Below are 16,478 nucleotides of genomic sequence, written 5' to 3' on the forward strand. Positions count from 1 at the left end.
CCACTGTCACGGAGTACAACACTATCGCAACGTACGATGGGATAGCCACACGCCAAGCTTGGCGGCCATCTTGCTTTCTCTTCGCACTGACAATGGCGTAAAATTATTGTGCAATTTCGGATTAGTTTCAAACTTTAGAAGCCTTGCAAAATGGGGGACATGGAAATTGTTAGACAGTTCAATAGCGAAGTATGTATATCATTATTTAAGCTTCCCCTTGCTTGACTAATGTTGTTTAACACGTTGTTAGGAGGACGTGTTTGTGTTAATGCTTCGTCGAAAGTATATGCTTCGATCTTTTTTCAGCTGTCAACAATCTATGAAACCAAGCCACCTATCTCGAAAGCGAAGGTAGCTTCAGTTACCAGGCTTGCTGTTAAAGCCATCAAGGTAGATTTTGTCCTTCGATAAACTTGTTTTTGCGGAAAAAAGTGGATTTTCGCGAGGGTCCAAGTTCTAATCATTGTGGTCTCATTGCAGTATTACAAGCACGTGGTGCAAAGCATCGAAAAATTTGCACAGAAGGTCAGTTGAAAATATTATTTGACTGAAGCGATGTTGTACATTTTGATTAGTAGAAGGGATTGTGTTTAACTTGAAAAGAAACTCGTTGGGTAACTTTCGTCATGTCCTGTTTTCAGTGCCGACAAGAGTACAAGATTCCGGCTCTTTACGTAATTGATTCGGTGATAAGGCAATCCAGACATCAGGTAATGGTTGGTCTTAATATACTGATTAAGGAGATCTTCGTTATAAAATCAAGCAACGTTTGTGTATGTGTATATTGTGATAGATATTTACAGAAGGCTTGTGTTGTAGGTTTTATATTATGCAAATTATTGTGCGAATTTTATCATACTTAGATTTCATTTGTTCAAGAGCATAATATACTACTTCCCTTCCTCTTCCTACCTATCTTTGTCTTACTTCCTGCACTAGTAATAACATCAATGAGTTAAAATTCTGCTCTAGTCATGTGGTGATTTTACAATATGCAAGCTAAAACCAGCTAACTTTTTCTTTCTTCACCATTGGTTAATATTCAGAAGTGACCTTTCTGGATACTGCTTATAAAAATAGATCCTCCCACTTGTTAGAGCATGGCGGCTTTTCCAAATGCTAGAAGGCTTCGGGGGGCAGAGAGGTGATGACAATAACACTGTGTTACCCCTGGTAGGGTAGATGTATTTTTTAGAATTACAGTAGCATCCCGATTTCTTGAATCCTCAGTTTTTTAAAGCAAATTGTGTTAAGGTTGGAAGGGGTTCATATCCAGTAAAAACTCTGTTAAGGTACGTGGACATGAAACTCACCCCTTGTCTGTTAATTTGTGTGACATTAGCTTAAGCTTCCCTATGAACTTCAAAATGTATTTTAGTTATTTTGGTTAATTTTGTTTCAGTTTGGCTCGGAGAAAGATGTTTATGGACCAAGATTTGCAAAGAACCTCACTCTAACATTTCAGCATATCTTTAAATGTACTCCAGAGGAACAGGTATTTTTAAAGATTTTTATGACTCTACAGTCTGTCTGCCTTGTAAAAATGCTAAGTTATTTTAGCTTGGTTCTAATGAACCTTTCCCACATTCTGTAGCTCCAGGAGATTATAATCTATACATCACCCTCAGAAGATATTTTTCTTAGACTCCCCACCCTTCTAGAAATTCCAATTAAGCTTTACGCATTTCTTTTAACTTTTTGGGCTTTGAGATCCCCTCCTCACCCAGGAATTTCCAATCCCTTCTGTGGGGTTGTATGGAGATTTTCTGAAACTACATATTCCACACCAGTGAGCAGGGGAATAGCAAGAAAATTTTTACCAATGAGTGCAAAAATGTCATGGCTTTTGTGTGTGTCAAAATTGGAAAAACTAGGCTGTACATTTTGTTTTAAAGGAATGATTTCATTGTGGATCAAAAATCCACGTTTTGGCAAAACCATTTGTGAGACCCTGTGTACATGTCAAAATACAATATGATCTCGGAATCGATCATTTTTAAAAATCTCAGCTGGTGTGAGGTTGACTGGTTGGCTGTAAAACTGTTAATTGCACGTACAACTGGACGTCATGACATTAAATCTGAACTTAAAGCTGCCCTTAAACCAGTCTTAAAAGCAGTGGTCTTGAATTCTTAAGCCTTTGGTAAGGAGACAGTAGTAACTGTGTTTTATTATTATTATTATTATTATTATTACAGGGAAAGGTGATCAAGGTACTGAACTTATGGCAGAAGAGTGGCATTTATTCTCCTGAAGTCATTCAGCCTCTCCTGAATTTGCCATCGTCTTTGTCAGAAGGTAAGAATGATTTGAAAAAATGTCTTTAAAAATGTGACTCTCCACTGATAGAACTAGTCTTATGAAGTTTTTCCATAAGCATTAAAAAAACAAAAATAAATTACCAACACACTGCTTGAAATCAATTTTTTTTGCTGTGAATTAAGTATTTTTACACCGTTTTAACTCTACCACTCTACCTGTCAAAAATCATTTCACTCTTTTTATGAATTTGATCAATTTGAAAAACAAAATTACCGTAATAAGAGTGAATACATGTATTTTCATGTCATGACATTTATGATAAGGAGCTGTACTTTACAGTGGTGAAATTTATCAGATGATTCCCCTGGAGTTCCCCCTGCTGTTGTGGTTGTAGTGTTTTTTTTGCGTGATGTTTGAAGGTTGTATTTTGCACGGTTATTTTCTCAATTACAATGTTTGTTTGTTTAGGCTGGGGAATGTTTCCACATGCCAGGGCTTCTGATATTTCGCGGAAAAAAAGCAAAATTTAGCGGAATTTTCAGGGGCATATTTGTGGAAAAATCGGCCAATTTTGCGGGATTTTCGCAGGAGAAAAGTCAAAATTCACAGAAAAATCAGCCGATTTTGCGAGATTTTCGCGGAAAAAAGTCCAATTTCCAAGGATTTTCAGGGGCAAATTCTTAGAAAAATTGGCCGATTTCACAAGGAAAAACAGCCGATTTCGCTGGATTTTTTGGGGGAAATTTCGCTAAAATCGATCAATTTTGCGTTGATATGACCAGTGTTGTTTAACGTTTTTTTAACAGGGATAATCACTTGCTCTTTCAACAACAGTTCACTCGAGAAATGAGCGAATGCTAAAGCTATTAACATTATGGTTAGTGCCCAGTTTTTCGCAACGTTCATCTAAAAACGCCTGGTAGTTTTGGGACGTTGTTTACTCGTTGCAGTGACGAAGTTTCAAGATAAATTTGGACGTTTGGGGCGAATAAAACAGGTCTAATAGCCAAGATAAGTATTAAATATGTTTTTGCCAACATGTATTTGGAAATATTTCTGGCGGATTTCATGCTATTTCGCATTTTTTTTGGTAATTTCGCGGAATTTCGCGGAAATACCTGAATTTCGTGGGTCCGTGACCACGCAAAATATCAGAAGCCCTGATATGTACAAGTGCTTGCTTAGGCTCTAGAACCCCACTATCTTTGTTGGTTTTCTTGTAGTACTACAACAAAAAAATTTCATCCTGCTTATCAGTTTAAATACGTGTAATATGATTACAAACTACCAGTGTTAAGTTTGCAAAAGTTTTGGGTTTGCTGTCATCTAGCAGAGTCCCTTTAAATCAAAAAAAGCTCCCTAAGATCAAAGAGCCATTGCTTGCAGGTTATATTTAGTTTCATTACAAATAACTTTTTGTTTTGTTCAGGAATGGAGGAATTTTAAAGCTCTTTAGGTGTAAATGCTAAGTTTTTTCTAGACGTTTGGTGTTCAGAAGAATAAACTTCTGTATTTTCAAGAACTGTTTATAGAAAATGCACTACTTCTATAAGTTTTTAATACATTTTGAGTAACTCTGGCTGCAAACTTCTGTAATTTTTGGAGCTCATTACTCAAGTAACCACTCAAACAGTCCCAGACGGGGCTGCAGTAATCAAAATGAGGCATAATTAAAGCGTCATAAATTTGTATTGCAGTTTCTTCGGATATAATGTCCGCACCTATAGCTTAAGAGACTTTCTTGCAAATCTCTTCAACGTGTTTACCTCAAGAGAGTTGAGAATCTATGGTAAGACCCAAGGATTTGGTATGATCGACTCTCTTGATAATTTGGTCATCAATTCCGATTTCTACATCGTCACATTGGGCAGATAGTCTTTGTCTTGATCCAATAATCATTAGCTCTGTTTTAGCAACATTTACCCTGAGCTTGTTAGCTTTCAGCCAACAGCTAAGGTTATTTAATTCAGGGGTTAGAGCTGGCTTAAGCTCTGTTAACGTCTTAACAGATAACGTAAGATTGGTGTCATCGGCAAACATTCTTGGTACGTTGCCCCGCAGGGAGTTGGGAAGATCATTAATGTAAATTAAAAATAGCAAAGGACCCAATATGTGGTACATGTAAGTTTGTCTATGCACGATAAGAATTTAACTTAAAGCGTAATGGTGTGATTTATGAAGGCTGCTTTTTGGGTGTAATGTCACAAATATTTATGTTTTTATAGACTATTTTGAACATTCCCTTGCAAGCTACAAGGGGTTTTTCTCACAGGGATTTAATTATGTTTTTGTACATGCTCATTTCTAACAGCTCAATTTGTGATTGTCTATCCAGGTGAAATGCCATCCACTATGGATGCTGTTGAGGAACCTACTGAAGTATTGCCTCAGAGTGTAGATACATCAAATGTGAATAATCCCCTTACCTCAGCTCTTGAAGCACAGCGACAGGAACACTTACAACAGATCCAGCTACTTGAGCAGAAATTACAAGAGCAACAACGAATAAATGAACAGCAGCAGCAGCAGTTACTACAGCAACAGCAATTTCCAACAATCCCAGGTATGCCTGTGGTGTCTGGTATGCAGTTAGCACCACAAGCTCACCAGCCTGGTTATGAAGGCCCACAACAATCTCAGGCTAATACTGAAAGTGCTGTTGTGGATGCTACAGAAACTCAAGGAAGCAGGGTTCTTCCATCAGCAGTAGGGCTACAGCAACAGCAACCCAAGTTTCAACTGCAGCCCGAGGTGTTTGCCCAGATTCAAGCTCTAACAGGTTAGAATTTTGGCAGCTATTTCTCATGGTTTTGCATTGTTACTGAATGTTGCATCAAGGCTTTGGCCTAATAAGCTGTTATAAGGAATAATAAGCTTTCCTAGTCTCTCAAAAGCAAAAGTAAGGCTCTGCATCCTAAAAGATTAAGATTGAGGTCATGTTCTTAAAAATCTTTTTCTTTTAATTTAATTTTTTGGTTGACCGTAATTGATGATGATCTTTATTTACAGTTAAACCAGGTGTGATTATTTGCCAACAGTGTATTTTTTTGGGGGGAGGGGGGGGGGGGGAGGGGTCGCTGGTATATCTATATGGGAAGAATATTTTGTTGAAGGGTGGCTCATATTTTTAGTTCTTAAAGAGGCATTTCAGGAACATTTTAGTGCTACTTGGAAACCCAACATAGGTGTTTGTATCTGTAACAGGAAATCTAAGCTTGTCGCCTAGAACAGGGCTGATATCAGTTACGTTAAACATGAAGTTTAAAATGATAAACACCATTGTGATCAAGTTGCATTTAATTGCATTTTCTGCTTGAAGGAATTGTGTTTATTTGTTTTGAACTGTAGTCTCATGTTTGTAAAATTTTCCAGGTATGAATATACGCATGCCTAATCAGGCCAGTGCACCAGACTCTGTGCCAGGACCTCAACAGTCAAATAGTGTCCAAGGCACTAATGTTGAAGCAGGTCCACCTCCTGCCAACCAAGGCACAGTGTTTCATGATAGTACAAACTATGGGGCTCCACCTGGTATGCCTGTGTGGGCTCCTCATGGGATAGGACCTACTGGCATTGCTCCAACACAGCAAGGTTTCCCACAAGAGGAGGAAAGAAGAGCAGTAAGTAGTGAGCTTAGACCATCAGATCATTTTAGTTTTCTGGGAAACTGCCCACATACCCCCCCCCCCCCCCCCCTCCACCAACTCGACATTAACAATAACTTCTCACAAATGTTGGCTTAGGGGAGGGGTAGGTGGGTGGTTTCCCAGAATCCTACATTGATCCATAGCATCTTAGTTATTCTGTGCATGAAATGTCTCAGATAACTTGAGCAGGATGCACAGGAGCTGGTTGTCTTGTCGTAATAATAATAATTATTTCTCCATTCAGGGCTCAAAATAACAGACAGCAGGTCACCGGTCCTGATGACCGGCCAAATAATTTTTAGCCTGGACAAACCCCAATTTTGGCCAGTCAAATAAAGAATACTATAACATTTTTTTTTGCCTAAGGAGTATCAAATTATGCTGGAGGTTGGTGAAAAATTCATTCACATGTTCTTGAGTTCCTTTCCACGGTTTTCGTCCTTTTTCATGTCCGTTATACCTTGAGTATCATGGCGGTGTCTGAAAATCCCCAAGGTTCATCCCATATCTGCATATCGGTGAAACGTGATCTTTTTCGTTGCCCGGCATGTGATCGAAAGTCTCCTCCACAAAGAAGAACAACGCTAAATATTTTGGTGAAGAAGGGGGGAAAGCTGTTCCACAAACAGAGTGTTTATCATCAGAAGTCAATAAATATACAGCTTTCGTTTGGGTCGTTCATAACACTTTATCGCAAAGTGCTCATTAATGTCAACAGAAATTTGCAGAAAGCTGTTTACAAGAAGGAGGGATAGACAATGTTCGTTCTCGATTAGCTTAAATTTTTATCAGACTATTCTGGAATCGAGTCTGCAAACGAGATTCATGTTTGATATAAAGAAATTATTATAAAATCGATGCGCTAAGATTTATTTTTCGGAGAAACAGTAGCAGACGAGTTGTTGAGAATTGCGATCGCTTTGCCCCAATTCCGTCGAAGTTGATTTTCACAATCCTATTACAAGTCGATGTGAAACGTTAGATGGACAAAACTGTTAGCTATCCTTTAGTTTTCTAACGGATAACAGATTATCGTTAGTGCATTTTTTCCCAAAGACAGTCACACTATTGATTTTAGCACAAGCAGAAAGTGCAGTATAACCTGCTGCATCGTTGCATCACTCCACAACTCAGTTTGTTGTTGTTTTGCCTTGTTGTGTTTCATTACGACATAAAATTTATTGCAGCGTTCTTTTTTTCTTTAAAGGTTTTAGTGCAAAGCATCCCAAAAAAATAAGCCAAAGATAAAAGAAATCACTGCAGCATTATAGACCAAAACACATTAAGCGACAACTATATGGAAAATGTTATCAAATGTTCGTATCCAAAACTGACCGGTCAAAATGACCGGCGAGACGAGAGTTTGACCAGTCAAGCCCACGATCAGGCCGGACATTGTCTGTTGACCGGTCATTATTTTGAGCCCTGCCATTTCTGATTGATTTGAATTCCCTGGCCAGATTTTCATAACCAACTACACTGACCAAATTTATTTCTTTTTTGTGGTAATGGATATCAGTTGTCAAATAATAACCATGTATGTCATGCCTAGACAGCAGCAATGCAGTCCAGCTGTTTTGACGGTGCAGGACTGAGCAAATTGGCAGAAGGTTTCACAGCATGCAAGTACAAAATAGCTGATCTACTGACTTAGGGTAATCAGTATAACAACCCCTTTCACTGTTCACTAAAATATCAAACACAAAATGTAGAGTCTAGGCACTAAGATGTGGAATGAAAAGGAAGGGCAAGGCATGTGCAGGAAAATTCCTAGTAGGTGCTACCCTAACATGTGATTGTTTTTGTTTAGTCTGTTATAGATGATTTTGATTATGGAGATGATGACGATGATGCATCAAGAATAGCAGAGCAAAGACGGCATTTGATGGAAGAGGAAAGAAGACTAAGTCAAGAGTCAGTAAATGAAATTTAGATGTAATAGACTTCGAAGGCACTTATGTATACTTGCTTATTCTAAAACATGCTAAAAATAACAAAAAAAATACACCACATCTGGCTGGAGAAAAGCTCTCTCGTCGGCAAACTCTGGGCTGTCATGTCAAGCAAAAAAATGCTGATAGAGAGCTGGTTTGGATTGTAATCCATTTAGATGTTTAAGCGAGTGAGATCTTGACCATGTTGTTCATCAATAACTGGGTAGGAAGTGATAACATCTAGAGCTTGTCACTGGGCATGTAGGGAAGCAGGGGTGGCACAGTGTTGTCTCCAACCATTGTGACCTAGGTTCAAATCCTGATGTTGACGTCATATGTGGGTTGAGTTTGTTGTTGGTTCTCTCCCTTGTGTGGAGATGTTATTTGCTGGGTACTCTGGTTTTCCCTCTTCTAAAAAAAACCCATTTCCATATTCTAATAATTAGAATATGGAAATGGGTTTTTTTATTAGCTCCAGGACATGTAGTAGACAGAGAGCCTCTTTGTGGCTGTGCTACTGTAAGAAACATTTATTAATTCTATCCATAAAGTTTGTTGTTTCCTGAGCCTGCTACTGTTGGTGGCGTTATTTTGAACTCATGGCTATGATGGCTCTAGTTCCTTGATTGATCAGGCTAGTTTTATTTTTCCATTTTTTTAATTTTCCAGCAAATTTTACCATAATGCCTCAAACTCTCTTTAAAAAATGGTTGTTGTAAGGCATTAAAATAAAACTGATCAATGTGCCCTAAATCAAATTGTAATTTACTGTTTCTTATGTCTACAACACCAGTGTAGTGGTAAAAATCATAAATGAAATTTATACAACGCTGGTTATTAATATTGCAGATCCAATCCTCATCTGGTTGAGATGCAAGGTGAATTCCAGAACACTTTCAGACCAGTTGGTGAACTGCCTCAAAGACACCCTGACCCTGCTGGTATGATTACAGCAAATTCCAAAACTCAAAGCAAAAAAACTTCTAAGCAGTTTGAATATTTTCTTTGAATAGCTCAGACTTCATCAGTGATGTAATATGAATGAGATTTGGTTGAATGGCCAGGAGGTACAGTCCCTCATCCCTTCTGCAAACGTTTTTTGCCTTGACTTTCGAAATAGACCTGTTTGGCACATATGATTTGTTTTGCCATTGCAGACCATGTGATGTTACCCCTGGTAACTGTTTGTTTCAAAAGTTTCGCTATCACCATGCATACGAGTGCATAACTAATGAAAAGACAAAGGCTCATTCACCTGAGAATATCATGTGGTCTGAATTGGGAAAAAAAACTTACAAGCTGAAAAGGTGTATTTCAATGTTGTTCCTGTTATGTCTTCACCATAGCAGAAGGACAACCTTTTGGTTCACATTTCGTTAATAGTTTAATTTCCTGCTTCCAGAGAATGCACTAAAAGTACAAGCACCACTGCATAGTACTACTAATTAGAGACTGTGTGTGAAATTTCATCACTACAGAGTATCAGAGTCACGATTTATTTGTAATCATTTTTAGGTCCTTTTGGCAGACGATCACCAGATCAACACCAGAGGGAAAGATCCCCTGGTGACCGTTACCATAAATCCAGGTCCCCAAGAAGGAGAAGCAGAAGTCCAAGGTGGAGAGATCGCTCGCCTCGACGTCGATCACGCTCACCCTATGGAAGAGACCGAGACAGAGATAGAGATAGAGACAGGGACAGGGGGCGGAATCGTGATCGAGATAGGGACTGGCACAAGGATCGAGATTCTGATCGAGATAGAGATAAGGACAGAGGGAGAGGCAGTGATAGAGAGACTGAGAAAAGACATGATTGGATTCCGGTACCAAAGAAGGAGACTTTGAGTGGTAGGTGTTCTTAATGTGTATTTTTACCTGTCAACATATATAATCTTGTCAGTGACAAGTTTCAAAATTTTCTCCTACTCCCACAACAGGCCTGTAGGCTGGGGTGGGTCAATGGGTTTGTATGATCCCTGTACTGCCAGAAGAGGTCTGCTGACAGGTTTTTAAGTTTACTCATCTCATTTCTATTAATTTGTATCCAACTCAAACTACATATGATTTCCAATACTTTCCAGTCCTCTGCTTTTGATTAAACCTATTTTTATAGCATGGCCTTACATACATTACATGTATTCGTTATTTAACAAAAAAATCAACAAGGAAATGTCTTAATAATTGTGCTTTCAAACACAAATGACAAGAGAGTTTGGGAATAACAAATGGGGGCTTTTTTGGGAGTTGTAAACCAGTGGGAACCGAGTTGAATTAAGATAAAACTCATGCACCTAACTAGAGGGAGGGAGATTGGGAAAAGTTTCTAGTTGACTTGAGATTACTTAGGTGATGATTAACACAACAAGAGCTGTTTGGTCTGTTAAAAGAGAAAAAGAACCTAGCCAAACCAAAACCAGGCTGCAGGCCTGCACAACAACATGTTCAAGATAAGTTCTCCTTGCTTTTGAAACTGTAAATGTGGTCGAAGGGTGTAGCCATTCAAATAAAGTTGAGATTCTTCATGAATTTTGATTTAGGGGACAATCTGAGGTGAGTTGATGGATGTATCATCAATCATTCATTTTTTTTATTGTTGTGCTTAAGTTTGCAGTACCACAATCTGGGTTGGACATTTGGGAAAATCAGTCACAAAGGAAAATCTACTTGAAATGTTTGAGGATCATAAGCTGCCAGTTTCATCTATTGATGTATGTATTTAGGGGTTTCAATTCTCTAAAGGCCCACATTTGCCTAGTTGTTAACTTGTATGCAGACTGCAGACATTGTTTTCTGTTTCTTTTTGAAAGTCGACAAGCAGGCGAACAAAGTGAGGATGGAGCATGAGAAAAATAAAAAGAAAGATCCCCTTTACTAGTAGTCATTTAATCCCCTGCAGTTTTTATTCTCATATGTGTGCTCAACAATCTCTAAAGAAGAAATAGAGTCTGTCAACAGGCTATCTAGATGTACCCTTTCATAAGAAAATCCTACACTTACCAAAGAATTAGAGAGAACAGTTAAACATTTAAAAGTTTTAATTAAAAACAAATGGTCATAAAGCATATCAGAATGATGAATGTACAGCGTAGGCTCCCTAACTGTGGCACAAAAGAAAGATTTTTAAAACAGTAACAAGTCCACTGTTTTGTTGGCTTGGAATGTGATGATAACGAAGAGACGGGCGGTCAGAAAGAAGTTTGCAGTTTTGTGGACTTGATGTTGATTGTCTCTTAGTTTCTGATTCCAGCATCTTGCTTGTTAAACCTCTTGTTTACCTTTTTGCCAAGGATAGATAGACTGTTCACTGTCCCCTATTTTTTGGTAAGATTGTCGAGATCGAGCACTTTGCATAGCAGGCACTTATCTTGGTCTCAAGTGTTTTGAGTCTAGCCTGGGGATGAGTGTCCAGTCCACTTAGTGGTCAGGGGATGGTTTGGGAGGAGGTGCCACCCCCCGACTTCTATAAACTGCAACACCGATCCCCTCAGTACTTATTGAATCAATATGGCTGCCCATACTGGTAAGCCTGCAATCCTGATGATCTTACAAACACATACTGTAGGGGACTGTGAGCAGTGTCCATCAAGGGCAGTTGTTGTTGCTTGAATGTGACAAGAAGACATCAGAATGTCAGAACACTTCTGAAGTATTGCCAGAAAACAACTTGTAGCATGCATTATACTCTCTTGTTGTTACATGACAGAAAAAGTATGGAACTTGCTACAAAATAGTTTTTCATCAGTTACTAGCTACAGTTCTTCAAAACTAATGTTATACACATTTATGTTTAAAACTTGTCCTTGTCCTTGCTGGGCTCTCATATCAGCCATTCTTGTGTATAGCCCAGTTTTAATACCTTTAAAGATAATTTTAGACTATTAGGTATTCGTTATGATTTTCAGAACATATATTTTCATCTCTTCATTATATTAATATAATATCTTATTTGTATTTGAGCTTACCTGCAAAATAGCTGTTAAGTTACATGTGAACCCTCGTGAAAAAAATTGCCATGTTTTGTATGAAGTAATGATAGCTGGTGAATGTTGTTATGTTGGGTGCTTACAGAGAGAAAAAAATATAGTGAAACCTGGATATGACAAAGTGCCAAGGGATTGTGAAAATTTGTTCGCTTTAACAAGGTGTCGTTATATCATTGTTCTTTTTCTTATATTTTATTATTAGTGGGGCAAAGACAATTGTTTGTTATAGTGAAGCCTTTGTTATGTAGAGGTTTGTTATATCGAGGTTCCACTGTAATTACATATACTGACACAGTTTTTGTCTTATCATAGATGGTTCCCCCTAGAGGATGTGCATATGTTGTCATGGAACACAGAAAGGAAGCTTCAAGGGGGCTAGTTGTTCTTAAAAATACAAGGATGTATAATAATACTCTCAAGGTTTGTAGTAATTTATTTTGTTATATCTTTTAAAGCAGCTTAAGCCTTAGAATGTGTGTTGTTTCTCAGTGATCGATTTTTTTCAATGCACGTATCGGATCAGTTCTTGAATATGCCTGTCACTTGTTTCACACTAGTCTGCCCTGCCCACCTATCTGACCAAATTGAAGGGGGTCAAGAGCAAAGAGGATTACGTATGTGATATGCTTACGCCATTAAAGGGGCCGTGTAACGGCAGTCCAGTTCATTTTGTTTAATTTTGCCAATTACTTGCCCTCAATTGCTATGGAACTTAAAGTAAGCAAAGAAATTACATGTAAATGACAAAATCAGAGATCCGAGACAAACAAATATGTGTCCTGAGCATAATTTTTGAAGTTGCAAGCAGCAGGGATCAACTTTGAAAAACTGTTAGGCTGAACAGTTTTCAAAAAAACCATAGTTTCAATCCGTTTCAGTCTTCTTCAGTTTTGCCCATCTGTGGCATCTGTTGTTTCTGTTGTGTTACTTTAACCTTTCTTTGATGTTTTAAGCGGTTTTTTTTTTGTTTCTCTTAATTTAACGGGCATTTTGTAATTACCTAATTGGGCTGAATTTCGTGACACAGCTCCTTTAATTTTCTCCTAACGTTCTCAATACACAATCAAGAGAAAAGGTTATAAGAAAAAATAAAATGATCACCAAAGAGTAGGCGCTTTGATCTTTTATCAAATTCTCTTGACTCAGGGGCCATGAGGGTGAGAGGAATAATTGTTTAAGTAAAATCCAACTAGTTGGTAAGAAATATCGAGACAAAACAACTTTAGCCAGCAAAACGCGATTCGCCTGTCATTGTTTTGGTTTTCAAAGCCTGCGTTTTTCGCTACTAGTGGGCTATAACATATAGCCTAGTAGCAGCTCAACCAATCAGAACGCAGCATTGATAATAGACCACAAGTTGGATTTTACTAAAGCAGTAATAGCTGTTCTCTCAGGATCAATTATGCGTAGTACAACACCCATATTGCCTCTATTCCTTTTTTTTTCGAATAGCCTATTATACCCTTTGTTTACCCTTCAAATTTTTGTGCATTTTGAGACGATTGTAAATGCAAGGACGAATTGAAAGCAGTGGTTACGCAAAATTTGGGGATACAAACAAATTCTGAATTCTAAAATATTAAAGAATGTTATTTTATTTTGTTGAGCACCAAAAGCGAACAGTTGATGTCTTTTTTACAGTTGGCCTGGGCACCAGGAAAGGGAGTGAAAGGAAAGGAGTACAAGGAATATTTTGACACCGAACAAGGTGTGGCTTACATTCCATGGAAAAAGCTGGGAAATGGTGTGGACTTTCAGGCACTGAGTGATGGAGGCTGGATTGATCCAGAAACTCTTCCGCCTGGTACACAGAACACATCTAAAGAGGGTCAGTTTTATTTTGCTGCTTTCCTCGGTCAGCTACTGCATCATTTAAGTTTTAACGTATCTTTGAAGAAATTTCACCTTAAGTTTCTAATTTTCAATTTAAGATGGCTATACTGCTAAAACCTTTCATTCAGAGTCGAAGAGAATTAAAATTGTCTTGCAAATCATGTTTGAGTGGTAAAGTTTTCGTTTTGCGATCATGTCTATACGTTTCGTCTGGCTTGAGTTCTGACTTACTGTAGACTCAAAATTGTGGGGAAGTTCAAAGACAAGTTTGCAACATGTGGCATTAGTCATTTACTCAAACCTGTTATGCACTCTTCTTAGTTCTTGAAAAGTGATAATTGAATTGAAAAATACAAACATCATTTGTGGTTGTCTTGTTCTGGTTTATCATTACAGTAATATCTGGACTTTTGATATTTCACTTTCAGGTTCAGAGGCTGGCAGTACAGACACAAGTAATACTAAGGATGAAAAGGATCTTGGAACCATGAGCCAGGAAGAGCTTATGAAGCTTGCAGCTGCACAAGCAAGCACTGAAGGAAAGGCCTCGGAGCAAGGCCAACCTGTAAACCCGTTAAGCCAGCCCCCTCCTCTTGCACCTCCTCCTGGGCCCCACATGTTTCCAGGGCCTCATCCAATGGTACCTCCTCCAATGATGATTCAGCCTCCATTCCCAGGAGCCCCAGTGCCGCCCAATATGGTACCTCCGCCGAATATGGCGGGAGTTCCGCCTCCAAATATGACAGGGCCTCCCCTCCATCAGTTCAATCCACCTGGAGCCCCTCCTGGTAGTGTCCCCAATGGACCACATGGGCCGCCACCGCCAAATCTTGCCAGGCCTCCTGAAGGGGGACAGTTTCCACCAGATAACAGCCAGTTTCCTCCTTCCAGCTTGCCTCAGGAGGGAGGGCAGTTTCCACCGCGGTTTCCAAACCGACCACAGGACGGTGCTCAGTTTCCTCGTCACGATAGCAAGTTTCCACCTGTTAAACCGGAAGAAGGAGGGCAGTTCCCTCCACATCACCCAATTGATGAAGCTCACCTGCCACCTCATCAACCAGTTGACCAGTTCCCTCCACACCAGCCCAGTAGAGAGGGACCGTTCCCTCCACACCACCCTACAAGACATCACGAAGGCGGACAATTTCCTCCTCCTCCTCCTGGTAGATTTCAAGGAGGACACTTCCCACCAATGCATCATGGACCTCCCCCGTTTCACCAGAGACCGCCCCACCATATGAGAATGCCACCCTTCCATCCGGGAGGACCAAGGTTTCCTCATGACATACCGCCTCTTATGCCCGGTGGAGGGCCTCCACGTGGACCCGACTTTGGACCTCCTCCGTGGGGTCCAGGACCTGGTCCTATGAGGGGCCCACCTCCTCACAGCATCCCCCCATCTGGCTGGCCAGAGAATCGACCACCTGAAGACGTGCGCAGTCTTGAGGAACGGGATAATCAGGGTCAGGAAGAAAGACCCGGAGAAAGACCTGGAGACAAGAGCATAATTGACAAAGGAAACCCTATGGAGCAGGCGGAGGCCGAAAGAGACTTTCCTGGAAGACAGAGAAGGGAACAAGACGATGGAGAACGCGATCGTGTTCGTGATCAAGTCTGGGAGCGTGTACGTGACCGGGATGATCGTGGCCGAGAACGTGACGATCGCGCTCGAAATCGAGATCGCGATGATCGTTTCCGAAATCGCGATCGTGGTCGAGATCGTGAACGAGACCGTGATCGTGGTCGAGATCGAGATCGGGATAGGGATTGGGATTGGGATCGGGATCGAGGTGATAGACGTCGTGAACGTGAGAACTACCGGCCACGAGAGTTCAATGGTGAAAGAGATGGTCCAAGAGATGCTTCTCGGGATGGTCCGAGAAGGAGGAGCAGGTTTGAACCACTGGAGGAAAAACCTGTACCCAACCCGTCAGAGCCAATACTAAACATTGTAAATGTAAGAAAAGAAGAACGATCCAGCGAGATTACAACTTCTATTGCTACTCAAAACTCTCAAAGTGAACTTGCACCAAGAGAGGAGGGCGAAATTGTTGAAGGAAATGAAAGTGAATCTATGAACGTTGCTGTTGAAAATGAAACTGCTGACAATTCCAAGGATAATGGAGTTACAAACATTACTATTGCCACTGATACTCCTAACAGTTCTGTCGGCAGCGAAGCTGCTAATGTTGCCCATCATAATAAAGTCATGGCCATACCAATGGATAATGAGGCTGTTAATGTTCCGGGGGATAATTGTAACTTTTCCAAGGACAATGACGCAGAAAACGTTTCTCTTAAAGAAAACAATTTGTCTTCAGTGCAGAGTGATGATGTGTCTTTAAAGTTGTCGAACCAAGGGATAAGAGTCGATGGCGAAACTGAGCAAGGTTCTAGCTGACTTGGCGTTAATAAAATTGTACAAACTGAACGTTGGGTGGCAAAATACCGTGGAATTCACATCCCTGATTTTGTTCTTAGATCATTCGCATGGCAACTTTTACTTGTTAGTTATACTGGTTTGGATGCCGCCTATTAGGACCTACCTACCTGCCTGTCTTAAGGCAGACCGTTTATAAACATTCCTTTTTTATGTCATTTGCGAGTAAGACGTGACTTTGAGTGGGAAAAGTGTCTTTAGCCTAGCGAACATGTCTTAAATCTTAAATGTCTCCTTCGCAGTTTTAACTGTGCGGCAATCACAGAATTTCATCAGATTATATTTATTTAACTTTACAGCATAAGATGGGTGGCTGATAAAATCATTCGTCTGACATAGTTCGTTCAAAAGGCGGATAGCGCCTTGAGGTAATGATTTA

At 39.8% G+C, this 16,478-nt stretch overlaps 1 protein-coding gene across 1 annotated transcript; it reads left to right on the plus strand.

The window, feature by feature from the left end:
• The first annotated feature begins 51 nt into the window (after positions 1-51).
• LOC140923225 (uncharacterized) lies at positions 52-16,406 on the plus strand. The gene is made up of 15 exons (XM_073373313.1): positions 52-189; positions 307-390; positions 481-525; positions 642-710; positions 1,403-1,495; positions 2,199-2,298; positions 4,598-5,041; positions 5,635-5,882; positions 7,720-7,823; positions 8,693-8,784; positions 9,359-9,691; positions 10,448-10,551; positions 12,139-12,246; positions 13,468-13,654; positions 14,088-16,406. Exons 1-15 carry the CDS (start codon positions 151-153, stop codon positions 16,058-16,060), a joined length of 4,023 nt encoding a protein of 1,340 aa, XP_073229414.1. The 5' UTR covers positions 52-150; the 3' UTR covers positions 16,061-16,406.
• Positions 16,407-16,478: the final 72 nt, after the last annotated feature.

Source organism: Porites lutea, chromosome 1, assembly GCF_958299795.1.
Source record: "Porites lutea chromosome 1, jaPorLute2.1, whole genome shotgun sequence".
In the NCBI taxonomy this organism is placed as follows: Eukaryota; Metazoa; Cnidaria; class Anthozoa; order Scleractinia; family Poritidae; genus Porites; species Porites lutea.